The sequence below is a fragment of the Chaetodon trifascialis genome, chromosome 14, assembly GCF_039877785.1.
Source record: "Chaetodon trifascialis isolate fChaTrf1 chromosome 14, fChaTrf1.hap1, whole genome shotgun sequence".
NCBI classification, from domain to species: Eukaryota; Metazoa; Chordata; class Actinopteri; order Chaetodontiformes; family Chaetodontidae; genus Chaetodon; species Chaetodon trifascialis.
Genome location: NC_092069.1, coordinates 25163180 through 25190000, shown reverse-complemented (window position 1 = coordinate 25190000; position 26821 = coordinate 25163180). Strand labels below are relative to the sequence as shown.

Below are 26821 nucleotides of genomic sequence, written 5' to 3'. Positions count from 1 at the left end.
CACTCTAGTGACACGTTACTGAGGACCGCCCCCTAAAAGTCGATGATTCGAGAAGAGTCAACTCGCATTTCGTCAGTCGAATCAATGCACTTTTGTTTTCTAGCTGCGTCACAGAGCAAAGCCAACAGCACGGCAGGCTGTGAAAGTAGCAGCAGGACGTCCTCCACGGAGCATCTGTGCCTGCATGGATTGGGGATTTATTGACATTTCGGTCAAGGAAACTTCCTCTTAATTACTATGCAGAAATTTTCTTCTTTTAAAATCTTCTCACCATCAGGAGGACATCACATCACGTTAGTATTCAATGCCAGACTGCAGACTTTGCTGAGCTCGTCTACGTCCTCTCCCGCTTCATCGATGTTCATTTTCTCCTTCTTCTGCTTCCCTTCAGGCTTTTATTCCTGCAGGTTTCCTCAGGGTGACCCGGGTTACCGCTCTTTGTGTTTGGCTCAGAGTTTCGTGAGTCTTTTGTTGACGTGGTGCCCGTGGTTAATGGTTTTCTAGAGAGGCAGACGACCTTCTGCTCGCCATCACTCAGGTCACCTCGACTGAGTTTAAACTCACAGAAACAGACAAGCACTTTGTCTTTGGACTGAAGTCAATGATTCCCTGATTGATCTCAGTAATGATGTTTTCTCTGCTGTACATGCTGGTTTTGTGTTTTAGGTTTTTATTGGTTTTACTTTGTGATATAACCACACTTTTATGATGAAAGCCAAAATATTTGAATTCAAACTCATTCAAAGAGATTTTTCTTGGTCAAACACATTTTTTGACCAAATTATTTCAAGTAATTATAAGTAGAAGAAGTGTCTGAAACGCACTGCCATCACCACGTCAAGTCCTTGGACTTAAACTGATTATTTTTTAAATTTCTCACTGAGCTTCCAATTATTATCTTGATTCATCTTTTAAATATTTGCTCCATAAAACATCAGACCATTGTCTAAATATGGCGTCACAGTGTCCCAGAGGTCATGATGAAGCCTTCAAACTGTTCAATCTGACTTCCTTCAAAAAGACTTCCTGTCGCATCACAGAAGCCTGAATAAGTAAATCAGCAAATATTCACATTTGAGGAGCAAATGACTTAAAAATGACTTCCTGTAAACACTAAACCCATTTTTACATTTGATGCAGGCTTATTTTACTTATTCGAGTCAGTCTTTTAAAGGTTTGTTGAAAATGATTCTATTTTGTTCTTCTTCCCTTAGAGATGAGAAAAAGATGATTGAATGAATGAATGAAGGTTAATACAAGCAGCTTTCCCCTAAATGTCACCTCACAATCTGAGAAAGGACCTGATATCGCTCACAAACGCACGTCGTCTAGTTTCCTCGCACATAAAGACTGAAAACATATTAGTGGATGATTATGGCTGCATAAATTTCAGCACGCTGGGTCTCAGTGGGACTCAAACAATCAGTGAGACTTGAGCTTTAGAGGCACCACAGTTCACATTCTGGACATATGAGCTTTCTGTGTGACAGCGGCGATTAATCTCAGCTCACTGCGAGAGTCTCCGAGTCACTTGTGGAGGTTGGAGGTCAAACGGCCGTCAACAGCGCTGCTGGCGGCCTGTGGCGGCAGACTTTTCGGCGGACCTCCGTCTCCATGGCGGCCGTTTACAGCAGTGGGGAGTGGCTCCTGAAGCCCAGTCTGAAGCCACGTATAAATCACTCCCCGAGGAAACAATGGGGCCATATGTAACTCGCTCATAAAGGACCATCAACCCCCAACACACATGTTGCTGCCGACCACCAGCGGCTCTCAGACGAAGCTGAGCTGAACCTCACTGCTCTTCTTCTGCAGCTTCAGAAAAACTTGTCATGGATTCATCAAGTAATTGTTTGGTTCCAGTCAGTTTACTCTGCTGCAGGTCACAAGATAAGACTAAGATAAGACATCTCAGCTTTAGAAATGTACCGTTCAGGACTTCATTTGGCAGCACTGTAAGAACATTTCACCCATTTTCCAACAGAATCAGCTTGTTTCTAAGCATTCCTCAGAAACAAGCTGCATTCACAGAAAGTGTTTGTGGCGCTGGTCGCTCACTCAGCCCATAAAAGAAGGCGATGTAATCCAGGATCTGAACGCTGGCATGAAAGCGCTCCACTCAGCTCCTCATCGGGCTCGTGAAAGGATGCTACAAGCCAAAAGGCTTAAAGGTGCCCTGTGGAGTTTCCTTGTAAACAATTAAGAAATGTGTTTACATTCAGTGTTCTCACCATAACACTGAGCGAACAGAAAAGGCTGAATGTTTCCTTCCTCAGACGGTGTTCTCGAAGCCAGTTTTTTAAGATATTTTAAAGTCTGCTTCCACGTTCACCTGTGAGCGCTCTTCTTCTTCTTCACTGAGCCGCCTGGACTCTGCTTAATGTGCACAATGCCAATAACCCAGAGACCCACACATGCAAACGTTGCTCCGTAGCGCTGCCAGTGGTCAAAAACTCAAAACAAGTCGACTTGTGTGTGAATGCTCTGAAGTCACTGGTGGATTTTTAATTTGAAGAATAAGATTTTTACTGGTGGATAAAAGGAGGGGTTTTTTTTTCATTTGTGTCTCCAGAAATTAGCAGAAGTGCGTCGCTGTAGGCGAGAAGCTCGTCTCTTCAAAAGGAACCTCATGTACTGAACATCCTCCTCTTCTGCTGAATCACATCTCCTCCTCCTCCTCCTGCATTTCTTCTAATCTGCTCTTAGAGGAGGCAGCAGGGATTTTCTGTCTCGCTTTAACTCGTCCTCCTGATAGCTCCCCATCATGCACAAATAGTCCATTTTCACACGATTGCTGCTCACTCTGACCTTTAACCTCTGTATTATCAGTTTGAGAGCGATGAATGAATGAAAATGATGCCACTGTCTCGCTCGCTTTCTGAACTTCCCACACTCCTCCACTTGACAGACTTCTTGCTCAGCGTCTTCAATCTTTTAAAGTCAGGAAATTCTTTACCGTTAAATTCTTTCAGATATTTATCCTGAAACTGCGACGTGAACCTGCCGGCTTCGGAGATCAGTCGGCTGTGGCGTCAGCACCCTGGATGTCCTTGAAAAAGGAATTAAGGCCGTGTTGAGACTAACGTTAGCGCTGCGTGACTGAATGATGCCAGCTTCATTTCAATGAGGCTGTGGTGAGAAAAAGGCAGAGTTGTCCTTTTTTTAAAGATTGGCTGGAACACAATGTGACACATGCTTTTAGCCAGTCTGTTGCATGCAAGCCCACATTGAACAGGAACGCCATAGATGTCGTGTTTATCGTGCCTTCGTCTAAATTCTTATAGGGAAAAATCTGCAGATATCACTGCTACATAAAGGATGGATGACTCATGTCAGGGCTGACTGGGACACTTTATAGAACAGAGCCATTGTTCAGGTTATCAGTAATGTTATCGTTGTATTGAAGACACAACACTTCAGCTCGCCTTGTGACTTCAAATTCTCCACATTTCCAAAGGAGCCTGAAGTTGTGTTTCCATAACTGAGTTCTTCCAGTCTGGAAACCTCCACTTGCTCCTTTCTGCAAAACCCAATATGTTCTGTGGCTGCACTGAATTCTGGGACATTTTCTGGTGATGTGGGTGTAGACGTTGGACTATTCAGCTCCATTCTGATGGATTTTCTACCTGAAAAAGTGCTGACTGTAGAAGCTAAATGGCTGGTCCAGGGAACATCTTGGACACCAAATCCTGACTTTACAGCTGGTTTTTCATAAGACATACAGTTAATGTCTCAATATGAAATAGTTTTAGCCAGAGCTGTCCCTTGTCACTGATTCTGTTTGTGGTCTTCAAGGACAGGATCTCAAGGAGCAGCTGTCCAGTTCAGGGATCTGTGAATTGCTGCTCTATTCTTTGCAGATGATGTGGTTCTGTTGGCTTCCTTAGACCATGACTTCCAGCACTGTGGCAGTCTGAGGTCATGGAAAACGACGGATTGCTTCCTCCGGGTTGGAAGTGAGCTGCTGCCCCAAGCAAAGAACTTCAAGAATCTTGGGGTCTTGGGGGGTAAACAAGTGTGAAGTCGATAGGTGGATTGGTTCAGCATCATCAGCAATGCAGGCGTTGTGGTGGACTATTGTGGTGAAGAGGGAGTTCAGAAGGCTTAGAAGGAGCCAGTTGAGGATGTTTGGGCATCTGATTACAGTCCTCCTGGGCGCCTCCCTTTGGATGATAGGAGACCCAGAGCTGGTAGAGCCAGAACAAGCTGGCAAGATTATATACATCATCTGGTTTAGGAAAACCTCAAGATTCCCCATTGTTAGAGACAGACATCTGGACTAACATTTATAGTCTGCTGCAACTCAAACCCAGACCGATGGGATGGATGGACGGACAGACAGACGGATGGATGGACGGACAGACAGACAGACGGATGGATGGACGGACAGACAGACGGATGGATGGACGGATGTGGTTTTCAGTATTATTTCAAAGTAATTGTATTTCCTGCTTAAACGGAGCGACAGCGATAAAACCTGCCTTGTCTATAAAGTCTCTGAGCTGAATTTCCAGTAAAATTTCCAGTATGATGACGAGCTGAATCACTGCATCAAGTTCCATTATATAAGAGCTGAACCTCGGGCTGTTCAGCCATCCACAGCCAGCGGATGGAAAAGTACGAGCTGTCATCAATAACCAGTTCTCAAGAGCGTTGAAGTGGATTTTTCCTGTGAACTCCCTGAAAAGGTCTCAGCTTCCTCTCAGTTTGTATGACCTCCGCACTCCTTCACCTCTTTTAAAAGGTCACAGTTCTCCTGCCGCTCCGTCGCTGCTCCCGTCTTCCTGCCTCCTTCACCTCTACAAGGAGGTCACAGCTTTCTCTTTTCCTCTGACACCGTTTCTCCTTCTATCTGCACCTCTTACGTTTCTATAAAAAGCTCCACGTCTCTCTTTTACCTCCTTTAAAGCTCCAGTCAGCTCCTCACTGTGTAATTCACAGTTATCTGATACAAGTTTAAATCCCGTCTGTTTTTCTGACTTATTGCTGATGTTTTTATGCAAAAGTTACTTTATGTCAAATAATTATAAAGCTTTTTGGGTAACTTGTAAACAGATTTAAGGACCTTTTAATGTTTATTAATGTGTCTGTCAACAGCTACAAATCCTCATTTAAACCTGTTTTCATACATATTTCTAATTTCTGCTTGTTTTAACCTCTCAGGACTCAGAGCTAACGCTGGTTTTCTGTCATGGTGCAAAAAGACGACTGGAACGAAAAACAGATTTGCTTTGAATTCTGAGGAAGAAGATTGACACTCTGATCAATAACCATCTGTGATCAGTTACATCTCCACATATCTGAATGATGAGAGCCTGGCCCAGAAGTCAGCCCGATGCTTTGAGCAGCATAACTACATGACAGACTAAAGCCGCCCTGTGATGTATTTCATGCTGAAATGTGTGAGAGATGAGTGAACGGCGTACAGACTCAGATGCTTTACAGCAACAACACAAGAGAAGCAGACGATCTGAGTCTGGATGATGATTTCAGTGTTTTCACAGCGTCTAGCTTCATGTTTACTTCACATCCTGCACATAAATTCAGGCTTTACAGTTATTATGATTTTGGATTGTTGCTGCTTTTGTAGTTTTTTTCTATATATGGAGTTTCTCTTGTTTTAAATCTTTGTATTTAAGCAACATCAACACAGTGCAAGTGGATGCCAGCTGGTTCCCACTTCACATGAAGAGTTCTGTATTCATGAGAGGAAAAGAAGCACCCTGATCTGATGCTGACGTAAAAGAGGAAATATGACAGTGTACCTCGTACTTGTGCTTAAGTACACTGCTTGAATAAATGTACTTAGTTACTTTCTGTCTTTTGCTTTGTAGATGTTTGTCGTTTGTCCCTTCTGGGCAGCCATTGGTTTCACTCATTTCTGCTGGATGTGAAAATCAGTTAACTGACTGATTAACTTGTGCGAGTTGTGTGATCCATCACAATGAACTTCAAGTGCCCGTTAATTTCAAGTTCAAGAGCAGATTGATTTGAAAGTTCAAAAACTAAATCGGGTCTTGTGACTCTGCTCGTAAATCTAAAAATCGCAAATAAAAATAATGGGCTTCAAAAACCAGAAGGCATTACAGACACAAGGAAACGTCAAACGTTTGATTTGGAGTGTTTGGACTGTCTTCTGGTTTGTGAGGAACTCTTTCTCCCATTTTCCAAGAGGAACCATCTCTATCGTGACACAGAGAGCAACCAGTCGCTTCTGGGATCACTGTGTTTATGAAGTCACCAAGATGAAGGCTGAACAGTCCAACAGAGTTTTTAAATAACGAACTGACTGAAATGGTCTGAAGTATTGAAGCGCTGGGGAAACGTGGTTCAATGCTTCCTTTCATCTCCTCAAGCGACGCACCGTTTAGCATCTGCAGGTGTGTAATTACTCCTCAGTGCTTAAAAAGGCTTGTTTGAGGTTCAGAAGACATGTTGCCTCTCATTCAAGAGGCCTCTTCAGTTCTGACTGACAGTTATCCTCCGGCAGGATCATTCCCACCTCCCCAGGTGGCTCAACACCCATTCACACCATGACTCAGGTGATCTTAAAGACTCATACGATGGCCAGGTGGGTCGACTCACATAACGCTCATTCACACCATGACTCACGTGACCCTAATGACTCACATGAACGTCACGTGAGGCAACAACTCACGAGACGCCCATTCACACCACGACTCATGATGCTAACAACTCACACGATGGTGTGGTGGGTGAACGACTCACATAAAACCGAGTCCAGTTGCCCGTTAAAGCACAGAGGGGTACCATGGCCTGGATGAATGAGAACCGACAGACATGTTTTTAAATAAATATTATGTTTTTCACTGTGACGATGATTTATTCGTGGTGTGAATGTCGACATTAGGTGTGTTTTAGTGACAAGCAGCGGAGAATTTCAGTCTTCACTATCAACAATATTTGCCAGCATCAGAAACTTGCAGGACAAAATGTGACCAATCACAGCTCTTGCAGAGTCATCTCTGCAGTCAGTGCAGCGCTGAGGTGTAATTACATTTTTTCGGAGCTGCACGTCGGAAACGCTGTAGTCCAACACTTCAACACGGAGCTGTAAATCCATCTCAGGTGTGAATGAAAGTGCATTAAATTGCATCTTGATAGGAGCTGAATGAAAGTGTGAATGGAGCCTTTCTTCCGTCCCGCCTCCTCTGTTCTTTTTAGCTCTCTTTGAATTTCTTTTATGTTCTGTTTATGGAGCATTTTCACCAGTTTTTCCTCTTTTCAGTCTCTTATCTACAACACGTTAGAGATCGACTTTCATCTCTTTGCATCTCACTCATGCATTCGATGCACTTCATGGCAACTGAAGTCCACGCAGTCACTTTATCTGTTTCCTCGCCTCCCTCGCCCTTCAGGAACCCTCGATTCTGCATCGCTTCACGGCCCACGACCGTCGGCCGTATGTCCTCCTCCTCTTCCTCCTCAACACTGGGGTCAAACCAGGACAGATGTAGCTGCTCCTTCACCCTGCTGCTTATTCTCAGCCACAAACAGTGTTTTCCTCCACACAACCGGCAGATTTTACCCTTCAGAGACGTCCAACCGCAAAACTTAACGTCCGTCTCCCATCTATTAATCTCAGCCTCCCTCCTGTCTGTCTCACTTTCACTAGTTCACTCCCTCTCGTCTGTCTCACCCTCCTGCACTCATCCACTCCGCCGCGACTCTCTCTGTTAGGCTATCAGTCTCTGCTGGGCTTAGCGGCTCGTTCCTAATCAGCTTACTGCCAATGAGACTAAGCCTGAGCTGAAAAGGCGATTGAGGGAGGCCGTTTAGCCACTGGCTGACAACTGGCAATAGCTGGGGGGATGGTGTCAATAAAACTTAGCAGGGATGGAGGGTAAAATAAAAAAATGAAGCTAATATATCATCTTGGGTTTTAAGAGAGTGGAGAACGACTTGAGAGTGAAGATAAAGGGGGACAAAAGAGGCAGTATCTCAGTGAATTTCGCTGTTAAAGCGTCTCTTCTTCGGGCTCCGGGGGGAAAGTTTTCAGATGCTAAGCTACGCTGCGGCTCTGTGAGGCCATGAACTACCACAATAGCATCAACTCTTTTAGTGTCAACATTTTCAGTTGCTGGCTGGGCTGTTTTTTCTTCTTTCCGTGGCTAAGCCGCGGATAAAAACTGGGATGTTTTCCAAATGGCCCAGTTTTAGAGTTCCCCTCGAAATTCCAGCCCTGGCTGTCCCATTAGTTACAGCGTGTGGCGCGCTGGAGAACAAAGGTTTGGCCGTTTGAAGCCGTTTGGATGGAAAAGGCTGCAGAGGGAAAGCTGCTGTCGCTGCTGCGAGCAGAGCCGGACGTCCACAATCAAAGAGATGCTCTCATTTCTCAGCGCTTCATGAGGAGTGGGCTCGTCTGAGCAGGGTGGCGGGTGGGAGGGATTATTTATGGGAACATCTCTGCGGATGAGAGCAGAGGCTGAAGGTCTAAATGTAAATACATGTGTGAAACGTGCTTCATTTAACATGCGAGCAGCAGGGGAGCAGGCTGGCACGTCATGTATGAACCAGCACGTCACGGCACCGACATCCAGATCACGATGCTAAATACTGGAAGTGTCCAGATGACTGAAGTGGAGCTCATGCTCAGCTAACATTTCATCCCATCAATCCATCACATCAGGCACTACTGCTGAGAAACAGATTTATAATCCTCATGTGGTGTGTTTGGTTTTCTGCTTCCTTGAATTTACAGGTTTCATCGTCAACAGCAGAAACTCATCACCCGTTCACACCTGAGTCTGTCATGTGTTTCCAAGGTGTCCAGCTGACCACTTAAGAGTTCATTACTGCTTACATCACTTTCACTAGAAGGTCAAAGAGTTCTGCGGGCTAACAGCTAGCTAGCTGTGGAATAGGAGGGTCCGAAGTCACGGCCACAGTGACTAAAGGCAAACCAGAAGAAGGTGCATCCTGTGCTGGTGATACAGCAGCAGAAGCTGTATGAGTGAAAAGATGGCATTTTTCTCCTGTACACCATGTACATCAATGAATGCACCTAGACTTTAATACTGTAATACTTCATTTCAGAGGGAAATATTGTAGTTTTTACTCCGCTGCAGTTATCTGACAGTTACTTTGCATGTTAACATATAAAACACATGACCATCTTGAGAAATGTAGTGCATGAAAAGCAGCTGTTTTTTATACTCGAGGACATCTACCCGACAGTAGTTCTGCTGCTGCTGAGGAACGCTCAGAATACAGTTTTCCTGTACGTGATTATTTTTACTATTAGTGTGAAATCCTTTCGAATCCCACTGATCGAGTTTGACAACAGCTTTTAAAACGAACCATTGTTGCTCCTTTAATTCCTGAAAAGCTCACGTTTTGCAGAAACGAGCTCTTAATCTCATCAGCGGCCCGTCACGTGGCTGCTGGGGGAGGGGGGCGCCGGGTGGGTCGGGCCTGGCAGCGCCCGTGACCCTCTCAGTCCGTCTGTTTGTCTGTCTGTCTGCTAACCTCCACCACCATCCAACGGCTCATTGCGCACAGTTTGCCGGGGGGGGGGGGGGGGGGGAGTTGGGGGATCAGAGGCTTACAGGGAGGGGCTGCAAACCACAGACAAATTATACACCCTCCTCTAACACAGCTGGTCGCGTAACAAGGAAAAACATCCTCTTCGATCGAGTGCGCCGAGCAGGAAAATATGATCCAAACTGAGCCGACCCCCCCTTCCCCTTCGCCGCGGGTGGAGATTTAACTCTCGCTCCGTTTTTCCTGTTTCTGTAAAGTTTTTAAACACCCGGATGACTTTTTGACTTTCTCATGACACCTGCTCTGATGGGCTGAAAAACCAAAATGGGAAGTATTTCCTCCCCCCCCCCTCCATCCTCTGGCACCACCCTGGAGAAGTGGTGGCAGCGGCAACATCTGGCCAGAAAACTGCTGAGTTCTCCGGTTTCTCCTCCTCCGCTGGCGAAGTCTGTGGATCAGATTTACATTTCTGGAAAACCAACACAGACCGAAGCGGTTGCTCTGACTTCCCTCCCTCTGAGGAGAGAGGAATTCTCCTTTTCTTTCTCCAAAAAAAGCTCTGGAGTCAAACAAGCTCTCTAAAAAGAGAAGAGGGGAAAAAAAACTTTGAATGGGAGAAGAACAGATGAAGGAGCAGAGGAGCGCAAAAAGGGAGAGAGGAGGAAAAAATATCACTGGAGGGCAATTATCTGGGCTATTTCTGGAAGAGTGCTTTTCCATCCTCCAGTAGGGATGGAGGGAACAGGGAGGGTCTGTTTGGCAGCTGGCTGGAGGAGGTGGAGGGTGGAGAGACAGAAGGAGGGGGGCAGAAAAAGAAAGAGGCAGAAGTGAGCGAGTCCATGGGACATTTGGAGCTAAAGACTGTGCAGGACAGGGAGGACAGCAGGGCTCTGCTGCTCCTCAACAGCCCAGTTAGCAGGAATACAGAGTGAAAGACGGGGGGGGGACGAATGAAGGTGAGGCTGAGTGACACACAGAGACAAAGACAAGATAACAGAGGGACAGAGGGCGAGCAGAGACACAGACCTACAGAGCTCTAAACACTCTAAACACATCAGCTCATTTTTAAGAGGAAAACTGACAAATGGACGATGCAGAGACACAGACAGATATGTCTTCATCTCCTGGTTCAGGTTAAGATGATCCGACACCCTGAGCTCAAAACGAAAGCAAAGGATGAAATATGCATGAGCAGATAACCTGAGGACCCCCGAGAGGTCGCAGTATGATCTGAAAATAAAGTTCTGCTGCACAAAATCAGGTTTATTTTTCAAATTTGTCTCCAGGGTGAAAAGCTCGAGAGTGAACTCAAATGCTAATGTCAAAGGCCAAAATAAGACAATAATCTGTCAGGATTTTATCAATTTTTCACAATCAAGCAACTCCTCCTTTGCTCTGGAAACTCACAGACATTTTCTAGATGAAGCTCATCAAACCCAAAGCTGTCGCAGTATCTACGATCAGGTGTGCAGTAGAAAGACGGTCTCATTGAAATGAATGAGAGGACTGTTTACGCGGCATTAGCTGCAAACAGAGTCGCTAACATTTCAGAGAAAAACACCTTCGGTTTGAATTTTAATCTAAAATTTGTTTCCATCTTAAGATCTTGAGAGCTAAACTTTTCAGATTTCCGCTTCTCAGATCAGCGCAGTTGGCTTCCAATCCTTGAACAGAAGTCAGAAATATTAACATTAAAGAGCTCAACTCGATGCTTGTGAATTACTTCCACAACTACAGGAAGTGCAGCCCAACGAGCAGGAACACGGACTGAAGTTCTGTTACCCAAAAGAAGCCAAACGTTTGTCATGTCATCCACAAAATAAATGGAAGAAAAATCCTGTCAGAAAAATAGCGAGTGGAGTGAGACGTCAGCCGAACCCATCGGTCGTAACGGCTCGGCCCTTCGCCGCGCTGCACTCTGTTTACTCTAAGTGGTCTCATCAAACTCGCCGCCAGTTCTGCCGCTCGTTTCCAAGTCCTGCGATCAGACTTGTCTGAGCGGAACGAGGCACATTTACAGCATGTTTTGTAAAGTGCAAACACTTCAGTGGATAGATCAAGAGGAAAGATGAAAGAGACAAAACTGGGAGGAGGAAAAAACCACAGCGAGGACAAGAAAGGCAAAGAACTCGTTAGCGAGCAGCAAAAGCCCAAAGCGAGCGCAGACCTGATGGTGCAGAGTGATACAACAGGCCTGGAGCTGCTGCCGAGGGCTTTCAACGGAGAGACGCAGCCAGGATTAGAAAAGTAGGCGAGAGAATAGAGGACGGGCGGAGGAGAGAGAAGGAGGTCGGGAGGAAACAGAAATGGGGATAAACAGTGGGATGACGAAGATGGAGGCAAACCTGGAGGAGAGAGAAAGAAGATGGGAGATAACGTGAGAGGAGAGCAATGAAGAGACACTGAGTGAGGAAGGTGGATGAAGGATGTGGAGAGGAGAATGAGGTGCAGATGGAGGGAGTGAGGATCCTTTCTGAAGGGTTCGAGATGATGATGTGGGAGAAAAGGATCAGGAGTCTGCACATGGCGTTTTATTTTGAAAATTTACCGGATTCTCTACACTGTTGCCATGAAATGCTATAAATCTGTGACGACAGAAGTGTACCAAAATGTTGTGTACCAAAAACACAGCTAGAAAACTATGGAAGAACTGACATCAATCAATCATTTCTGGGTATCAATGTCATCTACAGTACAAAGTTTACAGTTGTACTTCAACTTTGGGTCGTTCAAGAGGCAACAAAGACGATGAATCTGTCCTTCATAGAGACCGAAGAGGAGAAAACGTTAAGAGCAGCAGAAAAGGTGGAGGTGGTGGAGGCTGATCTCCAGATCCCGACGCCGAGCAGGAGCCCACATCTACCAGAGCAGACCCTCGAGCTGAGCACAGGGAGCAGCCAGGAGCCTGGAGGAGGAACTGGGAGAGGGAGGGGAGGCCGGAGCAGCACAATGCCTCAGTGTAGCCCCTCAGCGAGGCCTCGAAACAAGGCACAATGGCTGCACTGTCAGCAGGCCTTCTCCTGCACTTTCATAGGTCTCCCTGACACCAGGCCTCTCCCCTTTCTCAATAAGCAGCACAACAACCTTTTCAGGGTCCGGAGCAACGGTCTGCTCCTCGAGCGCCGGGCTGAAAGAGACCATTCTGCGCTCAACGGTCGCTGTTTGAGATCCTTTTTGTCTTTCTTCTGATTTTTTTCATTCCAGCGCTGCCGCCGACATGCTACCAGAGAATGGGAGATTATCACCACGTCGGCGCTAACTAGGCCGCGGGGCATTTTCTCGCTCCTAATGGTTTGTGGGTAGAGCCACTGAAAACTGAAAAACCGCAGGGGTCGAAAACACTGTTGTGCATTGAAGGCGATAAAGTGCAGAGATCGGCGGTTTCTGCGTAAATGGATGCAGCGAGTTTCCATTCAGGAAAAGAAAAGTGATTCACCGCGGCGACGCCCATCAATGATTCATTGATGAGGCAGCAATGGATTTTAAAAATTCAAGCAGGTCGAACACTTCAGGAGAGAGGGTCCATTCTTAAAAACAGCAGAGGGGTTGAAGCCCCTCTTCAAAGAGATCACAGCCCAGACACGAAGGTGGAGATGGTCTTTCATTCATGGAGCATGTCGGCTCTCCGAGGAGGCAGCAGCCATTAGCCAACTGGAGCGGCTCAAATCCAGCGCTCGGTTGTTACCGGGCTGCTGTTTGCAAACTTCTATCCCTGACAAACACTGCGGTCCAATCATGTTATCGATCCATTAATGGAGAACAGCCACAGATCTAGAAACGCTTCTTAATGTCTGACCGACAGTCTGAAAAATAAAGATATTCCATTTAGAAGGATATAAAACACAAGAAGTGGAGAATCCTCACAGAGCTGCAGCAGTGATCAATTAATCGACTGATTGATTCAGCACTACTTCCTTTCCAAGTTAACTGGGATAAAACAGTTTGGTATTTGGCCCTAATTACTGGAAAAATAATGCCTCTTTGGGGATTAACATATCATAACTTCAGCGACGGTTTCAGTCGTCTGGAGGCATCAAAGACCAATGAGAGGCCGTTTAGATTAATGCACTCAGAGCTGGTGAATGAGGAGTATTTGGAGGCGGCCAACATCAGTGGAACAATATCACACCACCGAGCTCTGGCGTCCAAACACAACAATCAATTCCAAAATTCTGTTTACATCGACAGGCTTTAGCATTTAGCCAAACCCAGCTAGCGCCTCGGTAGCACAGCAGGCTGAGGCAGCAGCCAGGCTGCTAACGTTAGATAGCTCAGCTTCCTCTAACTAACGTTACACCTGTTCTAACGTCTGCTGCTCGTCAGTCATCGAGTCTCTGGAGGTTTTATTTGTGAAAACGCGCCATCGACCGTCTCTGATGATGACTCCAACTGCTACATCGTTAGCACAAGCGTAGCATGCAGAGGTCAGAGGTCAAGGTGGAAAAGTCCATGCGGGTGATGATAAATATTGATTTGCAAAGTTAATTTCATTTGTAAAGTTAATGTCATTGCTCTTAACTGCCGTCGTGGTCGTTGAATCCTCTTGTCGCTGTGGGTGGATAAATTATTTCTTCTTCCTCTCCGTCGCTGGGTTTGTGTAACTGCGGCGTGTTTGTTGTTCCTAAAAAGCTTTTACTTCAGCGCATTCACTCCTCCGGCTCTCACACATCAGATTTATTCGCATCAGCGTCTTCATCCTCAGCACACGGACGAACTGGCTTCATTTATTGATGCGATTTACAGAGAAACTGGCAGATTAAAGCCTCGTCAGGCAGACGGAGGCTCTGCCGAAGTCTCCTCAAGCATCACTGCCGGCCGACCTTTGACTTCTCCGTGGGCGGGTGTGAACACAAAGGCAGCTTCCTCCAACGTGATCAATAAAGAATCACATTACCGTCGTTTAAACAGGAACTGCTCTGATCATCAATCATTGTTTTTTTCAGCATTGGTTTTATTTTCTTCAGTTATTTTATATTTCTGCTTTTTCTCTATTTCACTTTTTCTGTTTCTGTCTCAATTTTTTTGCTTTCTGTTTTCCCATGATTTTTTCTACTTGTTTTTCATGTTTGTTTTTCTCAATTTTTAATTTTTTCAGGTTTTTCTGTTATTTTCTTTGTTTTGCTGTTTGTTTTCGTTTCTCTTCTTTTGTTTCTGGTTTTCATGATCTTTCTGTTCTTTTTTCTTTTGCTTTTGTGCTAGTTTTTGTTTTGTTCCTGTTATTTTTGTTTTTCTGTTTGATTTTCTTAGTTTTTATCTATTGTTTCTGTTTTTCACGTTTTTTTGCTCCCTTTTTTCTTTTCTGTTTTCCTTTTTTAGTTGTCGGTAAAAATCTGAATAGTTTTAACGTAATCAACAAAAAGCAGTTTATCAGCAGGATCGTGGTGTTCAGGGCTCAGCGTCTTGCTCGAGGACACATGGGCAGGAGGAACCGACCCTGATTAATGGACGACACACAGCCACCAAACTACAGAACGACCTTCACAAACACAGTTTATCTGCTTGAGTGGTTTCCATCGAAGTGAACTGTGTTTCTGTGCTTCATGTTTGTTTCTGTGCTCTGTTTCGACACACAAACACACTTTGGCCTCAGTTATTATGGTCTGTATGTGTTTGTTCTCATGTTTCTATCGATGTTTACATCCTGTAAAGGGCAGATTGATGGACCCATTTTGTTCGAGGGCGTTTTATAAATACAATCTATTTGACTTGAGGAGAAACTGCCTGTAAAAAGACTCCCAGCTGCCATAAATAAGAAATAAACAATAAATAAGCAGAGCGGTCAAAGCGAGACCAGATTCAGGTTTACGAAGGCCCAGAAACCAGAACGCGGCAGGCGATCAGCGAAGAGCCGCCTCTGTCGGACGCTCATAAAGCTTCAACGCCGTTTAAAAACGCCGCCATAGGAAACCAGTTTCCACCAACAGCAAACAAACTGAAGAAGAGCCCTCAAAGCTCGGAGTGGATCAGTCCTGCAGATGCCTGTCGTGAAAGGGGGAGGGGGGAGGACGGCGGCCGAATCCTGGCAGAGAAGAAGAGACAATCCCAGAAGAGGAGAGAGAAAAAAATCCCCCACAAAACCGAGCATCTGTCCTCCCGTCGCAGGTGATTAGTCCGGCCGACAGCAGAAGTGCCGCCTCATCATTATGGCGTGAAGCCGCCGTCGCGTGCCAGAAAAACACAAACCGGCTGGATTTGACCTCGAAGCGGCGGCTGTAAACACTCTGCATCCATCTCGCCTTCGTTCTATCGAGCAGCTGCTGTTTGCATTGAGGATTATTTACCGGCGTGAGGGACCCCAACATAATTAAATATGGATTTATGTACTTTAGCTGTTGTTTTTCAGGGGGATACTACAGTACAGGTAACAGTGTGAACAAGAGGAGTCATTATCTGATCGGATTCAGAGGTAATTAAGATGTTTGTGCAACGGCTGAAATTTTATTCATTTATTAAAATAAAGGTCCTCCAACATTACGAGCTCTGGAAGGACGTCGTGCATTAGTGTGCAGGTGTACCTAATAAAGAGGCCGCTGAGGTCATCTTCCACCTCAAGAAGTGATGAATTCACCTGATGGTTGCTTTAATGTCAGACTTCACGTCCTCAACAAACTGACTGATTGACTGATCGATCAGTTATTAGCCAAAATAAACCTGCCAGCGGACGAGTGTCATTTCCTCGCAGCGGGATGTTATTATGTTCAGCATCGCACCGAAAGATTAAGTCCATCAATCACTGAGTCGGTAAGATGTCACAAACTGGTGCAAAGACAAAAACAGCTGCTTTCTCTTGACCAACAGTCCGAAACACACTCACTCACACACACACACACACACACACACACACACACACACACACACACACACACACACACACACACACACACACACACACACACACACACACACACACACACACACACACTCTGGGTTGAGTTTTGAGGGGCTGTGATTTGATTGGTCCTCTCTGGCTTCAGTTTTCTGTTTCCTACTTTTCTGATGGTTTGTGGTTCTTAATAAACCAGGACATAAACACCTGACAGAGCCAAGCTGATGTAAGATCGGCGGTGCACCCACCTTTTTCCCAGGGTGCTGAGCGGCGTGCTGAGGCTGAGCGGAGCTCGAGCGGCGCTGTGGTTTCGTGGAATCCGCTTCACGGCAGCGGGTTCCCTCTTCGGGGAGTCGGCCTTGAGAGCCGAGCCGGCGCCGGGCTTGATGTTGAGGTCCTTCAGGACGTCGTAGTTGATCTTGGAGGAGATCCTCTTCTGCTCCAGCATCTTCTCGATGGCCTCGTCCGCCGTGTTGGCGCGGATCGGCTGACGCTTCCTCGCGGGTGCTTTGCGCTGTCGGGTTCAAACAGAACCAATCAAATCAGTCGTCATCAGAAAACAGAAGATTTAGCTGGATGCTACCAAAGAGTCTACAGACATGTGAGGCTGCGCTAAGAGCCAGACTGAGCTACATGCTAATGTTAGCATGCTAACATGCTTACAATGCTGATGTTTAGCAGTTTGAGTATTTCAATGCTGCTAGCGTGGAGCTAACTGTACTCACAGCAGTACAAATATCACAGGTTTGTTTGTTTCGTCTCAGCTGCTCTTCCCGGACGTCCAGGATTCTTTGATTAACAGCCAATCAAACGCCATCATGGCCGTGTGATGAGGTCATGATTAAGACCTCACAGTCGCTCCAACTCGACTAAATTTGCTCCGATTCTAATCAGCAGATGAGGGTCAAATGTTATCTGGAGATATTTTGTCTCCGTATTAGACCGTCCGGGTCCCAGATGGAAAGATTTGCCCTCTGAAATGAAAGAGTGGTTTCAGACCACCAGAGGAACACCGTTATAAGCACATTTACAGCCGAACACGTTTCTGTAATCAGCAATTTATCTCAATTAAGACGGCAGATTGGGGTTATCGCCCGGTTTCAGTTATTCCACGTTCACCTCGACCTCGGTGGAATTACGGCTGCAGTTCAGTGAAGTTTCTCTTCTCTGAAAACAAACTCTGAAGCACATTTCATGCAACAGCGACGAGGTCTTAAATCTCCCATGTTTCCTCACAGATTCGGCCAATTTAACCGACAATCGTCTTCCTCGGCTGGCGGCAAAGTGACCCCACAGCAGCAGCTAATCAACTCGAGACGCAGAGAGTCAGAAGCTACACGAGGACGCTCGCTTCGCCACGCGTAAAAATAACAAGAGCGGCCGGCGTTTTATTTAAGCATTCGCTCATTTGTCAGCGAAAGGACGGAGCGCCGTCAGTGGGATCGGCGCCGCGAGGAGGCGGCACGTCTCATTAGAGCTGCAGGTAATTCAGCAGGTAGCAGATGTTGGCTGGAACAAAGACTCTGAGCTGTGCCAGGGCCGGTGATGGGAACCAGTTTCACCAGTCTGCCTGCCTCATCACCCTGTCTGTCTGTCTGTCCTATGTCTGCTCGTCTGTCTGTCCGTCCGTCTGTCCCTCTGTCTGCTCATCTGTCTCTCTGTCTGTCCCTCTGTCTGCCTGTCTGTGTTTGGTCTGGTCCTGTTTGGTAAACAGGTCCAGTGGTAGCAGGTGATGATTGGGTATGAAAGGAACATCCTTGTACAGGTGTGTCATTACATTGGTCAGCTGACAGGAAACTGACCAACACAGTTGCTGTAATCTGTGAATCAGGTCAGTCAAAGCTCCAAACATTTTCCCGTTCCAGCTTCGCTCTTTTCTGTTTTCTATTATTGATCCTGATTCTTCTGAACGTTAGGAGGTTGTTAAGTTGCGTTCGGTCTGTTTTACTATGTTCTGACGCTGTTTCCATCATGAACTGGCTGATTACAGATGCGGCATCGGGCCGACGAGCAGCTCAGGAAGTGAAATCAAATGTGTTTGAACCGAACATGAAAACATCTGGTCACGGAGCGTCAGCGTGGCCTCTGGGCTCTGGATGCTGACACAGATCCAGTCCGAGGGACCGGCCTCTGTTCTGGCTCCACTGGTTTCCTGTCATCTCTGCACTGAACGCTCGCTAACAGGCAGAAACAAAAACCTTCAGCATCCAGTAAGAATGGGCCTAAAACAGATCCAGGACTTGAACCATGTGAGTACAGACATGGCTCTGGTCTCCTTTGGAAAGTGAAGCCTGAATATTTCTGTGCACATTGATGCTTGCAGACGACTTTATCTGGACCTGATCAGCTGGAAGCACAATGGGACCACAGCATGAAGCCTTTCATGAGCCCAGTTCAATAAAAACTGATAATAAATCCAGAAAAAGATGGAGATTTTCATGTTTATTCTAATGGTTTATTTAGGCGTTCTTAAGAAAGGCAATTTACTAAATATGTATCTACATGAATATTCAATGAGTTGTATTTAGTCATATTTAAGGTATTTATTCCTATATTTTGGCTACACTGAGGCCATTTATTATATTTATCACTTCAACTTGTTCCTAATCTGCGTGTTCTGAATTTCATTGGCCGTTCAAAGCGTCAGTCATCTTTAAAATCAGCTGTGATTGGCTCGATCGTCACACATCTTTCTGATGGTGTTTAATACGAGCTCCGCCGCCCCCCCACCCCCCCTCACCTTCTTCTCCTTGTAGATGCCGAGCTCCTTCTCCTTCGCTATCTTTGCCTCCTTCTCTGGAAGCAGAGACAACAAACAGTGAGCATCCAGACTCTGAGATAACAGCATCAACGCGACACGCTGAACTCCGGTTTGTTCCTGAACGCAGCGTCGACTTCCAGCACACTATCAGCCAATCAGAGTTTGAGTCTGACACCTCGCCGCGCTCCCGCAGTACCTTTCTGCTCTTTGAGGTAGTCGGAGTTCTCGGCCATCCACAGCGCCGTCTTCACCTGGATTTCTTTGTCGCTCAGCAGATACTGCAGAGAGGAAGAGGGAGAGTCAGCGTCTTCATCAAAGAGCGCCTGCCACTCTGTGCACCTCCACCTGACAGTAATCCTGCACAGCAGTCTGCCTCCTCTGCAGACTGTGAGTCAAACACCATGTTGACTTTATGTATTAATACACCAAATATTACTGAAGTATGCAGTACTTTGCGTGTTCCTTTAAGGTTTAAAGTGAAGATTTAAGTTTAAACTCAGATAATTAAACCCTGATTCTGAACTCTGTCTGAAGCACAAATCAAACCAGAATCAATCATTTCCAATCGATCGATCGCCTTTGTGCCGTTTTCAGTTAAAAAGGGATTTCATTGATGTTTCACACAGCGTGCAGTTCCTGATACTTCACTGATGTTACTTTCTGTGAGCTCGTGCTGCATTTTCTGCTCTTAAACTGTGATTTGAATTCATTTTTCATTGTTGACGTGTGTCCTCTGTGTGGACGCTGACGTGGATCCAGCGTACGAGCTAAAAACAGGTAAATGTGACTCTGAGCTCTCGCGGCGTCGTGGGTTGGGTTCAGGCTCTTTCTGCTGTCAGCTGTGGGATCTCTCACTGCTTCAGGTGCAGAGGAGCTCATTAACCAGCAGGTACGTACCAGCTCTATCTCGCTGTCATCGATCCCGCTCAGGTCCAGCTCGCCTCCGTCAGCAGCTCCATCTGTCACACAGACACAAAGCACAGCGGACACAGTCAGAAAAGCTGCCGTGACGCACGTTTTCAAACGAGGGTCAAACAGGAAGCAGCAGCTGGACGGAGACGGAAACGCACCTCCAGCACGCAGGAGGCGGTGGAGCGTCCTCCATCGGGGGTTAATCAGCAAATAAAACGCACTGTGACTCCTGATAAGACGTTAATAGGCTTAACTCGCGTTTAAGCCGATCTACCTTAACGCACTTTCCTTTCAATTACGATACGCTCTCTAGATTGCGGCACGCTTTATTTTCAAACAGCGAGATGCTGAAAAGGCAATTTGCATTTTTCAAGCTGCGACGCCCGAGACCCTCACCGGCTTTTACCTGCGATGGAGACGACTGCAGGAGTGAAAACAACAGGCATTTTAAAGCGTTGATAAAAGGCAGAGCTGGTGGAAATCCCCGGGCGAGCACGCAGTTCAATTTTGGAGAGAAAGGCTGAAAGGAGATGTGATTGACTGTGATAGAGGAAACAGAAGGAGGGAGCGGGTGGAGGCTTCAACAACCACGAGGAGAAACTCAACAGCTTTCCCCCCAAAGATCCTCCACCTTGATTAGCCGCCGTGGAACAAAGTGCAACTTCCCGACAGACTTCAGACAGCCAATGAAAGGAGGGAAAGCTGGAGAGGAGCGTTTAAAAGAGGCGGCAGGTTTATGGGAGTCGCTCGACTCCTCTGCCTGTGACGCCTCCTCCCTGCAGGGCGGCGACTTCAAACAGCAGCCGCCTGAGTCCGAGGCAGCTCTGCCACTTCATTAAGCAGAGACAGGTGAGGCGAGGAAGAGGAGCGCACCCATCCTCAGAGTTCTCCCACAGCCGACGAGGCGGTGGGGGGCTAATCTGGTCGGCCGTTTGAGTTCGACTCCCTTAAAGAAGAAGCCGCTCAGGAGGGAAGAGACAGGTCGGCCGCTATCTGCCGTCCCAGCCCTCCAAGAGCTTCCACCGCGTGAAGTGTGAGGGCGAGATAAGATGGAGACAAGCCCTGGGAGAGATTGGCAGCTCCGGGAGGCAGAGAGGCGGCGAGACGAGGAGCTGATAACGCCGGTCCGAGCCCGGAGCGAGGAAGAGGAGGAGGAGGAGGAGGAGGAGGGAGCGATTACCGAGTTATTATTCAGCCGCTGCTTTGATAAATCTACACTCGCTAATTTGATCAAAGCCATGAAACTGTTCTTGGTAAGCGTGCAGGAGAATTCAGACGGCTGGACGGATCAGGGAGGCAGAGATGAAGAGCGAGACGGTCCAGGACACAGCCGGGGACAGACGTCCTGGTCCAGACTTCAAACCAGGACGCCACGGTCACGTGTTTGTAGAACTTTAAAACCAACGTCACATTAAATGACTGTTTTCAGCCAATGAGGCAAACGTCGTCAAACATGTTTTCTGTCGTCAAACACATGAACGAGAGCAAAGCTGCATCTCAGAATCACTTCCTGTTACCCATCATCCCAAGCTGCTGCGCCAATAAGAGAAATTCAGTGATAATCATCCAATGTGGATCACAAGATTTCAGATATATGCTCCGGTTTTGGAGAAGTTCAGTTTCTTGTGAGAGGAACGATTCTTCTGCGTATAATTGATATTATTTGTTGCTCCAGGCGTTTTTCCTCCCATAAACCCTCCACACTTTAAACCCTGAAATGATGAACCAGAGCGGCGAACGTAAGAAAAAACACAAAAACAACAAACATGAGCAAACTAGCAGCAGCACCGAGCCCGTCCTCCAAACTCTGACCTGCTGCTGATCACAGGAAGCCCACATATCAACCAACAGCATTCAGACACAAAGGAATACCTCAATTATGCTAATTTCATCTTTCATCCATGAACATATCTACACAACTCGCCAAGCGAACACATGAAATACATGTAAGCATATGAAGTAGAGCATGTACAATATTCTAAACAAGTAGGAGAATACATGAAAACTCAAGCTCAATTTACCACAAATACTTAGAATAAAAGAATCCAGAGAAAACTGAGATAAAGTCTAAAAGCTGCAAACTTCTACAGCTGAAGTTCGACACTTGGATCCACCTGAATGTCTCAAACGCGTTAACGAGCTTCTCGTTTGATTAAAACTCAGATTTCAGGGAGAGACGTCAACATCTTCAGAGAAAAGGGACAAAAAGCTCCTTTTGAATCCAGATTGAGGTGATTCTGTAAAAAAACTGCCTCAGCACGAATCAAAGCAGCATAACGAAGGACGTTATGTGCATTTAGAGGCTTCGCAGATTTAATCATCATCGTCTTCCATTCCCTGAACTTTTCTATTCACGCACTGTTTTCTGGTCCTGACTGATGAACAGCTTCCTCGTCACACTGAGAACATGACAAAGCCTAAAAAATCCTCTTTCAGTGACCTTTTCACCTCAGTCAGAAGGTCTGAGACGAACTTCTGAACCGACATCTTAATAATGAAAAACAGAAGATCTGCAGCCGCCTGGCCTTCATCAGCGAGCCGGTCCAAGGCCGAAAACACTCAGCGTCACTCTGAATAAGATGTGAGCGACATCGTCTCATCAGCAGGAAGAAAGTGGCAGCGCTTTCACCAAACTTCAGACTCCTGCAGGAAAACAGGAATCAGCTCTCCGACGACCTCGACCGCGGCTTCCTCTTCCCGTCCAGGCCGACGGACGCCCAAGGTCCTCTGGCAGCGGCTCAGACTCCACTGCCTGCATATCAAACCAGAAAAAACAGGCTTCCCCAAACATGGAGGAGCTCCTGCTGTCCCTGTGGAGCACACCTCCGACCTCCTGCTGAGGGAGGAGGAGGAGGAGGAGGAGGAGGAAGAGCCTCCAAGACAGTGCAGCGAGGGAGGAAATGACTTCAGAGAGGCAGAGACGAATCACGAGGACTCGTCCAAAACGAGTCATTAAGAAACGTTTTCAGGCTTCTTTGATCTCAAACAGTCAAACAGAGTTAAAACGTGAAAGCTTCGCCTTTAAAATGAGGCTTTAACAGCACTAACAGCTAACAGCTAACATTAAAACTGGACAAATCTGTGTCCATCACTGCTTTGAAGGACGACATGAAGGTTTTTAATGATTTGACTTTATTGATTTTTGACCATTGACTTTGTTTTTGTGTGTCTTCTGGTCTGTCTTCACAGGCCGTCACTGTAAATAAGAAATAGTTTTTAATGTCTTTTCTGATAAAATTAAGGTTAAATTACAAAATAAATCAGTTAGACAATCGACAGACGAATCATAAGCCACTACTTTGATAAGTGATTAATAAAATTCAGTCATTTTTGAAGCAAAAATTCTCCAGTTTCAGCTTCTAAGATGTGAAGATTTGCTGCTTTTCGGAAATCTTTGGTCGAATAAAAGAAGGAAATTATAACTAACATTCATACACAAACCAATTGATTGATCGAGAAAAAAAAAAATCAAAGATGAAAATATCACAGAGATATCAAATACTTCACATCGTTGACGGGTTTGTGAGCGCTGACGATAAATCGCGTGAGAGCAGAGGAAGGCGGCGTGACGGCGGTCTGATCCACCTGTGAGCCGCCCTCCATGATGCCCGCAGGCTGCTAACTGGATCCCCCTGATCTCTGCTGGGCCTCAGACAGGTAACCTGACCCCAGGTTTACCCTCAGCCCCCCCACCACCACCCCACACCGCAGAGTCCCAGGCGGCGGCAGATCTGTCTGATGTGGTCAGGAGAATAAGACGCTTCGCTGCCGACACTCTGATACCAAGGAAGAAGAAAGAAGACAAAGGGAGGGAGAAAATGTGCCCTGCAGGAAGGAACAGGTGAAGGAGACGGCCTTCAGGAGGAGGCGAGGAGGGGGAACAGGAGGAGCCCGGGAGGGGGAGGGAGAGCCAAACAGTCAGAGGCAGTGAAGGAGGAGGCTGGGGAGTTTTTATTCTCCCAGAAATCCGACGAAAAGACCAAAACCAACGACGTCTCTCAACACTGACTCTCCCTCCTGACGCTCAAAAACAAATGTAATCACTGATGTTTTAATAGATTTCAGACAACGTGGAAGAAGACCAACAGAAAAAACAGTTAGTTGATCAGTTCATGGTTGGTAGACGCCTGAAATGTGGCGACCATCTGGGTGACTTTGGTGGATGGGAATTCTGGAAACCGCATCGTCAGGCCAACAGGCAGGCAGGTTTTTAATGACAGTAAGAAAAATACAATAAAGAGAAGAAAAGGCCAAAGAGAGTTACAGAGGAAGACGAGGACGAGCAGGGACGATGAAGAGACAAAGAGACTGATGGAGGGAGGACAGGGAGGAATGAGGAGACGGCAGTGGTGAGAGAGAAAAGACAAAGCAGGTGACGAGAAGTTAGAAGATGAGAGAATGTAAATGAGAAGACAGAAAGGAGAGAGAGGCTGAGGCAAGATGACGGAGGGAGAAGAGGCAGAAAAATGGAGGCTTGAGAGGAGTTCACTGATCTCCTCTTCATCATGAACCGCGTTTCATTTCAGTCTGATCTGAGGAGGAGAAAAGAGGAGGAGGAGGAGAGAGGAGGAATAACAATGAAACAGTCAGCCGGCTGACTCCTCCACACCTCCTGTCCTCTCCTCCCCCTCCCTCCTGCACCTCCCTCCCCTTTCCAAAAAAACAAAGTGTGTGTGTGTGTGTGTGTGTGCGTGGGTGTGATCTGGAGGATGAATGGGGCTGTGTGGCCTCGGTGCTGCAGGATCACCCATCATCCACCCTTCAAGAGGAGCCCACATCATCCAGCCTCCTCAGCCCCTCCCCTCGTACCGAGCTCGGCCACGGGGCAGCGAGGAGGAGGCGCCCACGCCTGGGTAGACGTTTCAATCAGTCAGGAGGACAGTGAGCGCTGAGGGTGGACGACAACGCTTTAAAAAGACACCAGCAAATGTCATGAGAAGTTAAAGAAATGTCTTAAAGGGACAGTTCAACATTTTGGGGAATTCGCTTTAAGATAAGACTTAATTTAAGGCTGAGGGAAACTTTGCAGCACAAAGCAGAAAGACTGCAAATATGAAACGAAGAATGAAAGTATTAGTATTAAATATACAGTGAGTTTCAGAGAAACACCTGAGAACAGTCAGTATGTGTAAGTACATCCAGCAGAGCTGCTTAACTGCACCCTCATCTTTATTTTTATTACTTACATTAATACACTTGTGTTTTAATGCCCTTACTGCTATTGTTCATTGTTCTATTGTTACTGCTGCTGCAGAGTCATGAGTCAGGAGAGTTTTACGCTCTTATATTTGTGTAATTGAGAAGTAAAAATAACCAAATCTTGATTATCGAGCTTTAAGCCTCATTACGTCCCAGGAAGTTGTAATCCAGAGCGAGGTCCGACCTCTGAAGCTGACCGATGAACGCTAATCTTCTTCGTTTAATCTGGAAACAAACAAACGACTCTTTGTGGTCTTTGAGGGCGTTTCGTGCTGGAAACCACTAACACCAGTTGCAGTGATTATAGTGGCATATTAACAGGTTTATTGTCAAATCAGAGGCCAAAGCGTTGCCTGCAGCTCTTCTTCTGCAGACGTTTTCTCTGCAGTCAGCGTTCGCTCTTCACCTCCTGCACTCATGCTCACACGTATGGATCAGGTTGTCGGTAAAGTGCCTCAAACGCAGAAAAAAAGGAGCTGTGGTGTAAAAGTCCTCCCCTGCAGCAGGATGAGGTAATAAGGCTCAGTGCCAGCGCCGCCCCGGAGAAACAACCAGCCGGCCGGGGCAATAAATAGAGTGCTAGATTCTGGCTGACACGGGCGGGCCGGGCCAGCCCATTAAAAGCTGACCTCCCCGACCTTGGAGGAGCCCAGACTGAGTGTACGCCCACTCAACCACCTGCTCCTCCTCCTCCCCCCGAGCACAGACTGAGGAGCGGGGAGATGTATGCATACAGGAGCTAGGACTGCTGGAGGCAAACTGGACTTGTTTATATTTCTTCTCAGAAATGAGAAAATGTGGGCTGAAACATCACAAACTGACCAGAAAACACTCAGACGCTCACCGACCTCCACCTCCTCTGAGCCGCAGAGCTCCATTATTACCAGAAACCATTAAAAAACCTCACTGCTGCTCCTTCATCACCGTGAACACACACTTTATTCTGACACACGCCGTCCTGCTCCCACAAACACTCACTGGAGCACCAAATGTGGATTCATCCACCGCTGAAAATAGTCCCCAGCAGACGCTCTGTTTCCTCCTGTTTGAGCAACATTAGCTTAAAATTAGACCAACTTAGCATTGCGACGACTTACCGCCATCAATCGTGGTCGATAGTGAACGACAATCATGGTCTGTGCTGGTGTTGTGTGACATGTTTAAGGACCTGTCATGTGACATATGAGACGCCTCGTGACACCCCGACGCAAAGACAAGCACATGACTAGTGTGATGTGTTCCTGAGCGCTGACCAATCAGAATCAGGTAATCATAGGAGGAGGAGGAGGGATGCTGAGGCTGCTGCTGTCAGGTGAGACAACAAAAGAGAGCCGACGTGATTGGCTCGATTCCTTCGATCCGGCTGGCCTCGCCGCTCTTCCCCTCCTCGCCATCTGCGGCCGCCACAGCTGCGTGTCCTCTCACAAACCGGACAAATGTTTGTATTGAAAGTGATGGATGCTTTCAACAGCGTCAGCCTAAAGTTTCCACATTTTGAATAAACGTCTTTGATCAAAGAGACCCTCTGCCGATTTGTGCTGCTCCAATATTCGGCCTATTTTCCAAAACAAGAGGGGGGTGAACTAATCCTCGGCTGTGAGTGAATGCGCAGCGTCGGAGCG

At 46.6% G+C, this 26821-nt stretch overlaps 1 protein-coding gene across 2 annotated transcripts in view; it reads right to left on the bottom strand.

Annotated features, from left to right (window-relative positions):
- brf1a (BRF1 general transcription factor IIIB subunit a) overlaps window positions 1–26821 on the bottom strand; it is an 89594-nt gene that overhangs the window by 19881 nt on the left and 42892 nt on the right. The window contains exons 13-16 of one of the 2 annotated variants that reach the window (XR_011603048.1): window positions 19986–20047; window positions 19285–19366; window positions 19068–19118; window positions 16576–16841 (exon numbers count right to left, since the gene is read on the bottom strand). Coding sequence is in view for 1 of the 2 variants with exons in the window: in XM_070979710.1 (XP_070835811.1) it covers window positions 16576–16841; window positions 19068–19123; window positions 19285–19366; window positions 19986–20047 (466 nt within the window). In the remaining variant the exon portion in view is untranslated. Of the gene's footprint in view, window positions 1–16575; window positions 16842–19067; window positions 19124–19284; window positions 19367–19985; window positions 20048–26821 lie in introns of both variants that reach the window. The other variant, XM_070979710.1, reaches the window with a different exon arrangement.